This window comes from Eufriesea mexicana, unplaced genomic scaffold (genome assembly GCF_001483705.2).
Source record: "Eufriesea mexicana isolate 0111107269 unplaced genomic scaffold, ASM148370v2 scaffold1801, whole genome shotgun sequence".
Classification (NCBI taxonomy): domain Eukaryota; kingdom Metazoa; phylum Arthropoda; class Insecta; order Hymenoptera; family Apidae; genus Eufriesea; species Eufriesea mexicana.
Window position 1 is genome coordinate 238,530 of NW_016909918.1, and position 11,858 is coordinate 250,387.

At 36.9% G+C, this 11,858-nt stretch overlaps 1 protein-coding gene across 3 annotated transcripts; it reads left to right on the forward strand.

Moving 5' to 3' along the window:
* Positions 1-541: 541 nt before the first annotated feature.
* chico (insulin receptor substrate 1 chico) lies at positions 542-10,211 on the forward strand. Of its 3 annotated transcripts, XM_017902317.1 has the most exons (10): positions 542-2,665; positions 3,172-3,317; positions 3,416-3,701; positions 4,073-4,168; positions 4,905-5,198; positions 6,021-6,430; positions 7,179-7,594; positions 7,727-8,141; positions 8,316-8,556; positions 8,889-10,211. In XM_017902317.1, exons 1-10 carry the CDS (start codon positions 2,281-2,283, stop codon positions 9,836-9,838), a joined length of 3,639 nt encoding a protein of 1,212 aa, XP_017757806.1. In that variant the 5' UTR covers positions 542-2,280; the 3' UTR covers positions 9,839-10,211. The 3 variants fall into 3 exon arrangements, with proteins under 3 accessions (XP_017757806.1, XP_017757807.1, XP_017757808.1); XM_017902318.1 differs by lacking the exon at positions 4,905-5,198; XM_017902319.1 differs by lacking the exons at positions 4,073-4,168; positions 4,905-5,198.
* Positions 10,212-11,858: the final 1,647 nt, after the last annotated feature.

An 11,858-nucleotide genomic window follows, 5' to 3' on the forward strand; every position in this document is an offset into this window, starting at 1 on the left:
GACATTAAAGAAAGCAATGGCGTAACACAAATTATAATGTTTGAAACCCATACCATCGTAACGTTACACATACTTTCCATTATATTAAAATTCGTAATAATCATTTATTGTACAATATATATATATTTAAATATATTGTTACCGATAAAATATTAAAGTTTTTATAAGGATAACTGTAAAATAATTTTTCAATTCACTACAAATTCACAAACTATCGTCATGAAGAATAAAAATAGATAAATATCCATTGATATAACTATAGCAAACCTAAATCATCAACAATTTACCTTTCTCAAAAAAATATAGTGCAACTTAAATGATTTCCGGAAGGATCCACCGCAATGCGGTGTTTAGTTGATACGGTAGTTACGCCACTGCAAAGGAGACAACCGCATGTGTACGTAAATACGTACGTACGTATGTGTATTTACGGTCGTGGCGTATCGCGTATCGAGTCTCCACCGTCGCCGCCATTCGAGCGGTTAGCGCCTGCGTACATCTTGTTTACAACTGCGGAGCTTACCATACACATGACCTTTACAAGATGGACATGAGCGCCTATTTAGTTGTCTAGGCGTGTGACGGAAAAAAGTTCAAGATACGTGCGTGTCGTTCGTGAACGTCGACGTGTACGGTACGAACCGCGGAATCGAGTGATCTTTAACTTGGTTATCAAAGAAAACAGTCAAAGCACACGTTCGTGATCACAAGTGACGCGGTATTTGTCGTTCGCACGCGGGCGGAAAGGGGAAGAGAGGGATGGTGGGTACGAAAGGAGACCCGAATTTTTCACCTCAAGCAGATGTGATTGTCGTAAACAAATTTCGCATGCGTACGATCAAGAGTTCGCGTTTAGGACACGTCGTGCACGTTGCTACAGTGTTGTTAACCACACCGTGAATTCCATTCGTGTGTTTCCGCGAAGTGCTCGATATATGTATAAGGGGTGTGGGAAGAGTGCGTTCTCGCATCGACTTGGAATGCTGCCGTGTTTTGATGTGCCTACTATTGCGCATGAAAAAAATTGTCCTGCCCTTGACAATAGCCTATTTACCCGAAGCAGGCCGCCTTTATACCGCGCTTACCAGTGATAAGAGGGGTTCAACCACCCACCTGCGTGTGCATCGCTTGTCCCTCTCTCTTTTTCTCTACCTCTCTACGTATTTCCTCTAAACGTAGTCGCAAACGAACGAGCGACCACAAGCGCGCGCGCGCGCACACTTTTGCGTGTTGTGTACACGTGAACACGCCCGCGTGTGTTTGTCTCTCTGTATCATCGTGTATACAAGCATTTCTTCATATCTGCCCGTGTGTGTATACCCGCCAACCATTGTGGTAACGCAATAAATTGTATTATTCGACGCGATAAACAGGTGCACGCATAGTTCTAGCCATGAAAAACACTTCTCGATACTTTTGAGTATTTCCTTGATCAAGACATTCACAAATGTGAAATATGTAAATGGTAGCAAATACTGTAGACCTCAGATCGCGTGCAATCCACCGCTCTGGGATACCACAAGAGCTACGAATCGTAGCGGGCGAAATTAGACGAAACCGCGTGACAGGTGGAATCCAAACCTACCAAGAATCACGATTGCAAAAAGTTGAAAACGTACACCCAGCTTCTGTGTCTTCTAAGGGATTCGTATGGAAAGGTTTTTATTTTTTCTTGCAAAATTAACCGTTTTCCAATTCTGTAACCTTGAAAAACGTGGTTAGTTCGTAATACACCTTTGTCCGAATTCATCCGAAAGAACGCTGCGACGCCCTTAGTACACATTGAGTGCACATGCACCATGGTGGCGTGTTATTGCTTATTTACCCCCGACACGTGCTTCCACTGTTAGCGTGCCTCGAGTACAACGATATCGACGACAACCTTTCCACGATAAAAGCAGGACGGCAGACACGTTGCGTAAAAAAGCAACAATACGACTGCGCGGATTTTCAAATACGTTTCTCGAATTTTTCTCATGTTCGTGAAAGTAACGTTATAAAATTCTTCTGATCGAGATATTTACGTCGTATTTTCTCAGTGAAAAATCGTTCCTAACGGAAGTGTGACCGTCGAATCGAACTGCTGCTTTGACAACGTGGGTGGGAACACGCATTCTACTACGATGAACTATTGGCATAGCGTGTTTAAGTATAAGATGCGCGTTATGAATTGATCAACTGTAATCGTTTGTGTACCATGTAAATGGTACAGCATAACGCGTCGCTAGAGGATCCGCAAAATTCTTCACAACAACGGCCTGTCCAATCGTCATTGCGACGATGTCTTCGAGCAGGAGTCTAGTCTCTCCCTCTGGAGGTCCTGTTGTTCTCTGTGGTCACGTGAAGAAGCTAAAGACGCAGAAGAAAAAATTCTTTGTGCTGCGTGGCGAGCCACCAGGATACCCCGCGTGTCTCGAATATTATGATAGCAAAAAGAAGTTTGAAAACAGGCAGCCGCCAAAGCGCAGCATCTTGTTGGACAGCTGCTTCAATATCAATAAACGCGAGGACACCAAACACAAACATGTTATCGCATTATATACGAAAGATGAATGCTTTTGCTTGATTCTGGAGAGCGAAAAGGAACGGGATGAATGGCTGAAAGCGATGCTTTTACTTCAGAGCGGAAATGTAGCTGATGGAGAGCAACCTCGGCCTATATTTGGTAATGCGCTATTACGGTTTGAATTAGAATTAGGTTGCATATTGAGAAATGTAAATTTCAAATTTCAAACATCCATTCAGTATTTACGAATATCGATATCGTTACATGGCGATGTTTTCAATTTGCTGTACAGTTAGTTGTTTACCTGTTTTTCCAAATGCGTCATTGTCTACAGTTCTACGCCAATGAGATCGACGATCAAAATAAGAAATATACTTTAACAAGAAGAAACGTTCATTTTAACGTTTCTTTGTCTTCCTTTAAATACGTTTTTAGTTCTTTCATGGTCAGATAATTTTATTAATTGCTTGTCAAAGTTTCAGGGAGTAATATAAATCCATTTTGAACTGTATGAGATAAAATATGTTTTTCTTTGTTTATAGGGACATATTCTAAGGGTTTATAAATGATTGTTGCAATTGTTATGATTACAGTTAATTTATTTCACAGTATTATGTTATATATTATTAATTATGGTGAAGTATAAATATAATATTTTATTTCAGAACATGTATGGCAAGTCACAATGCAGAAAAAAGGACTAGGTGAACGAAAGAATATACATGGTCCCTATAGGCTATGTTTAACTGATCGAACATTAAGCTTAGTAAAAATTGGGGCAAAGGATAATTCAGATTCTATAGAATTTCCTGTAAGCTCATTATCTTAATAGATGATATAGTCTGAGATTTATGAAAATAAATCCTTGTCGTATTTAAGAGAGACTAACTTGAAACCTTTGTTTCATAGTTAATTTGCATCAGGCGATGTGGGTATATGGATCGTATCTTCTATATGGAAGTTGGTCGTTCAGCAGTCACTGGTGGTGGTGAATTGTGGATGGAAGCTGAGGACAACAATATAGCACATAATATGCATGTTGCTATTATGAATTCTATGAGCAATTCTAGCGGTAGTAAAGATGATGTGGGACCACGTCAAAGAAAGCGTAGCTCATCTGCCACTGAGGCTAGCAAGCCAATTTTTGTGCTCCAACATCGACATACTGGACAAAAATTCCATAATTCACCATTGGGTAAGTCTTAATTTTAAGAAATTATATCTATTTCTGTTCAACACGATATCAGTTATGGTTTATTGCAATTTCTACAAAAACTGATTTCCAAAATATATTTTCAGTTGTGTAAATATCTTGACAATGTGTTTATAATATTTTGATGTTTTGGTTTTCTCTTCTACGCTAAACATTTTACACAGAAGCTCCTTTGTACAGAAATCATCCTACAAATTCCTTTCGCTTCCTTGTGTGAATTGTCCAAGACATTGATTTCTTTTTTTTACATCATACCATAACTGCACTACGTTATATGTCTTGAAATATCGGCTGAATCACAAAAATTGAAAACTCAGCTTTAGAATAACACAAATGGGTTGCGGGTATTACAGAGGAACACAGGACACACGAGGAGCAGGTGGATCCAGTTCAAGAACAGGAGCAATCTAATCAGACTCAGAGTACCTCTTCTTGCAATACAGTCACGGGTCTGTTTTCTGTCATTGTAGTTGTATGCTTTTTTTTCTCATTAGATGTGGGTATCAAAAGGTGTTAAACGCGATTATAAGTCAATACTCATAAATTTAACATCAAAGAATTTTTATCATATACTGCTCAGAGATTTTTGATTTTGAAAAAAGGTTAAGAGAAATGTAATCACTTGCTTCTAAGACATTTGTTCTACTAGATCCTATAATTTCTTATTTGAAAGAATATAGGAAAAGGATTGATCATATACGATAAAAAATTCCTCTACATCGTTATCGCGATTTATATGTCATGTCGCAGGCTATTCATTACATTTTAGATTTTGTGAAATATTTCGAATAAATAACTACACGATATTCGTGATAAACTATTAATTGACAAATTTTACAACGAAACGTATAAGGCTTTATTGATTACTGTGTTCAAAAGCTAGTGCCTAGTATTGCACAATATGTTTCAACATCATTCATACGACGGACATATATATATCAACGAGACCGAGTGGAACGAAAACAAATATGTTACGTGCTTTAAGGCAGAATTTGATTTTCTGAAAATTAGTGTAAACATTTATTCGTTTATGATCTTCTCGTAAATATCAATCGTTATTCTCATCGACAAAAGTCTCTTGATCAAGTCTCAGTTATTATCAGCAGTACGTCGATTAAATTTTTCTAAAAAGTATTCGGAAAAGGAAAAGTAGTTGTGCGACAGTGAGAGCTGTGTGGTTTGCAGTCGTTGCTGGTACCGGGGCTGGGACTGCTGGGATTGCCTCGACTAATACCAACTGTGCCACTACCACTAGACGTCGTCATTCGGTAGCGAGTCATCCCCATTCCGTCAATAATTCCCAATCCGTTCATGTTACAACAACAACTACAACAACCACCACCACTATTACCATCACTACGACCGCTACCGTGACCACCACAACCACAACCGCGACAATATCCCATCAGAGAACCTTGTCGCTGCCCTTAGCTGCCATTATCAATCAAATGCAATCATCTAAAAGATCAGTTTTACGCTGTATGTATTTTTGTTTCGTCATACGATAAATCAGCAAGAGATATTCTTTGTTTCTCTTTCAGTGTCTTTGCCTCGCTGTTTCCTGTTTCTTCTATTCCCCCCTTCTTTCTCAACTTTATCCCTTTCTATGGGAATATCAGTCCGCAAATAAACATGCTCGAATTCGGAACTACTTGCTGTTGCGTCATATATTATTTATGATCTCTCCGCGAGATCATTACATTGTGGATATGCAAGCTTCTACTCGCATGCGACCAATTGCACGATACTTCATAACGAAGTAACGCTTCCTTTTACGTTCCTTTCGTCGTGCCAAAACAGTCGATGGAATATTTTCTACAGCATTCAATTCTAATGATGTGTTTTCTTGTTTTCTTCTCCGCCACCATCGTTTCCTCTCTCCCTTCCTCCTTCCCTCCCTCCTACCCCCCCCCCTCCCTTCAAATTGCCAAATTTTCTCCCTTTAACTATCGTTTTCTTTTTTACGACCTCCTAAGTGTTGACAAATGTATATATATAATATATAGATATAATATAAAATGTATATGTATGTATATATATGTAAGTATATATATTTTGTCCAACTATCCCCATCATTTGGAAATATCTCTTTGATCACTGTTCATTGCTTGATTTAAAATATATGTTTTAATAAATAACAAATTGTATACCTGAATATGCGTAAATATTATACAGATCTATGGAATCATTTGACTATGCAAATGAACTAACCGCTGCTATGCTGGGAGGATGGATGCTTTTCGAATTTTGTTTCCCAAATTGAACGTTTCGCAACAACATATCTGACCAATTTGTTTCTAGGTACAAATGGGCGTGACAGATGCGACAGTTTACCGTCGAGGGCTCGTACCACCAGCGAGAGTCATCCAGCATCGATATTAAGTCATCCTAGGAGCTCGCATTTTGCGTCCCATGTGCTGAGACCGCACTCTATGTATGTAAAGGGAGTCTCCTACTCGCCACCAATCGCTTCGATGCCTATCAGTCCCGCTTCCGGTGCATGTTCCACGGACTCCGCGGGATCATCCCTTTCGATGGACGATGGTGGCGAAAATGTGTTGGAAGAGGGCACTGTCTCGAGATACGGACATTCTTTAACACCTGACGAACCTGTTATTCTGGAGGAGAATGGCGACGATTATGCCCCGTGGTCCACGTCGCATTCGCATCATAAATATTCGCCAAATTTCAAGTCGCATTCTCCTTCCCAGGTGGGTCGTCGGTAGAGCTGTGATACATTTTAAGTATAAAGTAAGATAGTTAATGAAAATTGACGAAGTTTATATCTTATTTAGTTAAAAGCAATACGTGTACCCATTTGCTGCTCTAGAATCTAATACCTTTTCTATAGGTGTATAACTTGCATAGATATCATCCACAATTATGAGTCACTTTTAAGTGATGATTAACTATTCTTAGCGCCTAAATTTATATTTTTGGTCATTCTTGGCACAGTTTAACAAGGTTTCGTTAGTTGATATGTTTTCTTGCGAATTTACGGTTATAAATAATTTCGCTTTAACAATGATTAAATTTCCAAAACTAGTTAAAAATACGTTTTACAAACGATGATAAAGTTATAACTTTCTAGGCACATTATTGATACTATGCATCTTATTTGTTTACAATACAAAACGAGATAAAGAATAAATTGATTCAATTAAAATAATAAGATTTAAGTATAGTTATAAAACACAAGATAATTTTTCATGAAGGTAGGGATTTTCTTATTAAAAATATGAACATTGATATTTATAAATCAAAAAATCAAGTGATAACCAGAAACTTGTATGAATCTTGGTTTTACTTGCAAACATAAGATTTTATTAGGTAAATAGATGATAACGTGACTAAACATTGAAGTTCATGTTGCATCATTATTGTGAAATGTATTGCATCATCTGATGAAGATAGCTATTAGACGAAATAATAACGCGCACAATTTTACTGTGTTTACAGCAAAGTTCCTATTTAGAAATGTGCAGCCCTTGTGGATCGAGTCCTGGCCGCAGTGGAGCCTACATGCAAATGAGTTCAGGTACAGGACATTCGCATTCACGGGGATCTTCCCTTGTAGAGGAATCAAACACTTTACCGGAAGGTTACGTACCTATGGCACCCGTTGGCAACAATGGATATGTCGATATGGATCTTTCGCATAATCACAATGGCCATTTTCTTGATGATCTGTCGCATGGTGGCAGTAGTTGTTCCGTTACTTCTGGTACACCTAGCACAGACTTACGATTTTCTGAGTATCATCTAGACAAGATAACGAGTTTCCTCCCTCCTGGAGAAGATTTGCAAGCAAGACCAGCAAGAGCTTACTCCATTGGGTCTCGGCCAGAACCCGTAAATAGGCATCGTAAAAATAGGTATGGAACATTCGTATTAATTGTATTAATGTAATGTATCAACGTCGAGGATTAAGAGGATTGTTTATTGTAAAAATGGGGGGCTAATACCTACCGAGTAATCATTTATTTATTCTCTTTTATTGTGCACAGATTGGATGTCACTCAGCAGGACGCTAGCAGAGTACGAGCATTCTCTGTAGGTAGTAGATCTAAGAGACCTGAGATTGGCAGGTTAGCGAATGTAGTTACTGCACCATTACCAGTTGGTTGTGAAAGCTCAAGCTCCAATAAGTCAAACTCGGCACCGTTGCTGTCGAGTTCTTGGGGGCACAATTCTGGTTGTTCTGTAACTTCTGAACGAATGGAAGATCTAATGGAATTGGATTTCACGAAACCTAGTATTTCTACAACCTTTAATTCACCGCCTTCATCTTACTCGCAGTCGCAATCTCAGTCGCATTCGTACTCTACTGCCACCGACACCAGTTCCTATGTTGATATGTCTCCTGGACAACCGCCCTCGTCGACCACTGCCCCGTACGTCGATATGAGCCGCATAAATAAGGTATTTTCCGATTGAAATTGATTTATTTGTAATATTTAATATTGCATGTATTAATGTGAAATGCATAAGGTTAATTATACTGGAAAACTAATTCCTTTTTCGTCAAATTATCTTTAACGCTACTATATTTATATTAATTCATGGTTGTTCAATTTTATGTGAAATTTCTTTCAGATTAACCGTAATAACAATAACAATACAATCACTGCCAATCAGAATCATAGTCACATTCATGTATCGTCCTCTGCTTCCATTCATAAACCCGTAATCACTACTTTGAAGCCGGTGGAAGAAGCAGAAGGATCATACATGAGAATGGATGGTGTAATGGAGGATTGGTCACAATCCGATACAAGTCCTAAGCAAATTTCATCACCCATGCAAGAAGAATGTGTACAGTCGAATGGGCCGCCAGGTAAAGAATTTGTTTTAACAATTTTCAAACGTACATGTATTAATTAATCATTTAATTTTATATTTGTATATATTTATATATGTTTAAAAATGTTTACATAATGTTTCTAAAAACAAAAGTCTACTTTGCATTATTTTAAGGATTTGTATTATTTTTTCCCTAAATAGACTACAAAATTGTTATTTTATGCTTAACACAAAATTAATAAGTAACAATTTTTAATATTTTGAATATTTTTTAAATACATATATTTTAATGCGATTTATATTTCAGTAATATTTAACTGTTATTGAATATTTAATACTAATATTGATGCATGATTTATGTTTCAGGAGCCACAAGAACAGCACCAGTCGATCTTCCACGGCGCCCACCTGCCGACTATGTTGATATGAATTTCAAACCAAGAACAAGTTTAGAACAAGACTACATAAATATGAACATGAGCAACCGAAACAATCGTAAAATAATAGCTACACGATCTGGTAGTCGCAAGGAAAAATCACGTTCGCAGCCAATCGCAATCCAAGCAGGAAATAAACCTATAAAAACGCCTAGTTTCTTACCTCTAAACGGAAGTCCGGAATCAGAAAGTTTAGCGAGTACTCCCGCGTCACCGCCGCGGGCAACTCCGACAGGTTCTTCAGCGACTATTTTCCCTTTTTCTCTAAACAGTCCTCAGTCACCTGAGAAATCATTCACTCATCAAAAGAGTACCGACGAATCGTCAGAGCTGAATATGAGCTCCACATGTAGTAACGATCGTACAATTATAGAAGCTACAAGTAGTAGAATTAGCATGGTAAATTCTATTCCTGTAACGGAGGCGAATAACACTTTGCCAAAATTAATTAACGATAAACCGTCTAGTTCTACAGGAAAAGATAATCAAGTTAACCGAGTGATATTGAACAACTCGTTAACCTCGCAAGATAATACGTTAAATGCTGTAACAAAAAAGTTTGCCGACTTAAATGTATCAAAGCCACGTTTGATTACCGCTTCCCCGAACACCAGTCCCACATTATCCGGCTTTAAGCCAACCATTGAAAAACAACCGCCGTCTCCAAAGTTGCAAGATGAGACGCCAACGCCTACACCTAGCACCATGCCAAGTCCATTAGAAAAGGAGAGTTTTGATAAAGTGCAAGCTGATGCGGAAATTTTGCACTACGCTAGTCTAGATCTTCCTGAAGTTGGTAACACAGCACCTATATCGCCAGCATCCCAAGAAGGCTTCAATTATGCTGAAATCGATTTCGCTAAACTTAAACAAAACTAAGAGGCCATCGTTAGCTATGCGAGTGATGGAATCAGTGTAATATGCGTGTGCGTCACGTATCGTGAAATGCTATTGACCTTTTTTGATCATATTGACGAGTATTAACAGGACAATCGATCGTTCTAACATTGGTCGAGCTAAATTGACGAAAAGGAGTTAAAATGATGGTGTTGGATGTAAAGTGTAAATAGTTAAATTTTGTTTCTTTGTTCCCAATATTTAAATCGAGATCATTTTATCCATCGTATACTTCTGAGTTCCGAATGTTGCTTTTTGTTGAGTACAGTAGCGATTATGGGGAATACTGTTATAAATTGATACGACCTTTCTAGTTCGGGAACGGAATGTATTTGCATGTTGCTTTCTGATGTTCTGCGACCTTTGAAATGTCAAGTTGTTTTCTTTATTTTTCCTTTCTCTTTTTATACAAATTGTTTTCTCGGAGAGGAATATTGATATTAAGTACGAAGTTAAAATTTTATCTTTTTTTATTTGCTCTGCGAGCGAATGTTGTAAGAAGTATTACCTTGTATGTAAAAATACGAGACATGTTTTCAATTCGAGAAAAGGAATAGTATTTATCGGTTATTTTAAATCTATTTTTAGGTGTTACAGCGATTAACTTAATGTTATTACTAATCTTGTTAATTTTTGTGAATTTGATTGCAGTCGTTTAACAATGTGCAACAAAAATATGAATAATGAATGCGTGCAAATAAATATGGAATTGTCTCCTTGGTACCAGGGACGAGTTGTTGCTTGCCAATGTTGGATCGATGCAAAATTGCAAGAACTTGTAATTCAGACAAGTGTACGCTGTTTACATTGAACATACATATACGTATTATCACGCTTTTTCGTATAAACTATAAATTTACGAAATACTGTTTCACGCAATTTGTTCACACCCTTGTACATTCAAGTATGAGTGTGCGCGCGCGCGTACTACATGTTCATTCAGGCATATACACATATACATACGCATTTACAGGGTATTCTGTAAAAGATGGTAAAACTGGAAAAAGAGATGATTGGTTGTGTAAAAATAAATTAAAGACCAGTCTTAACAAGACATTGTTACTGAAAATTAGAAAAGAAAGGATGTTTCTTAACATTACCGACGTTTATGAGTTCAATTTTAATAACATACTTCTCCTCGCATAAAGTTTAAGAATAGTTTGGACATAAATTATATCATATCGCGTATATACATACGCATTGTCTAAATAATGCTATAAATATATACGTATGTGAAGATATATGTATGTATATATATACATTCACATATGTATATAATTACGTGTGTGTATGTATGTATGTATGTATATATATATTATGTTATATAATACGTATATCAGTAATGACTAAAGCAGTGTATATTGCTGTTCTTCATTATGCGTTTCTTGCACGTGTGTATATGTATATATGGGTACATATACACTCGTACGTACACACACACACACACACACACACACACACAAATATATATATATCTATAAATTAATTCCTTCGAATGCTTTTCTGAAGATTTTCAGATTTAAAAAATGACATGTTGATTGTATTATTGTATAATAATGTTGTTGTAACATGTACATTGTTCGATTTAAGATTATTATTTGACTGACACTAGTTGAAGTAAGTTTTTATTTAAAAAAAAAAAAAAAAAAAAAAAAAAAAAAAAAAAAAAAAACGAGATCTTTTTTTGTTGCAGATTAACAAGATGTCCGTCCAGTTGAAATAGATCGCGTTATAACTTTTTAGTTTCCTGGTAAAAGGAGTTCTGTTTGATTTAAGAATTAACATGTAAATATAGACTCTTTTGCAAATTACGAACTTGAGAATTTTATTGTTTTATAATCGTCGATCGATTTTCATTTTTCTTTCTTTTTTCTCTTTTCTTTTTTTCTTTTTTTATGAAAAAAATGGAAGACTCGAATGTTCATCAGAAGAATAGGGAAATCGAAGCACGAGTTTAACTTTATTTATGAACACACTATTACAAGATAATACATTCGTATAA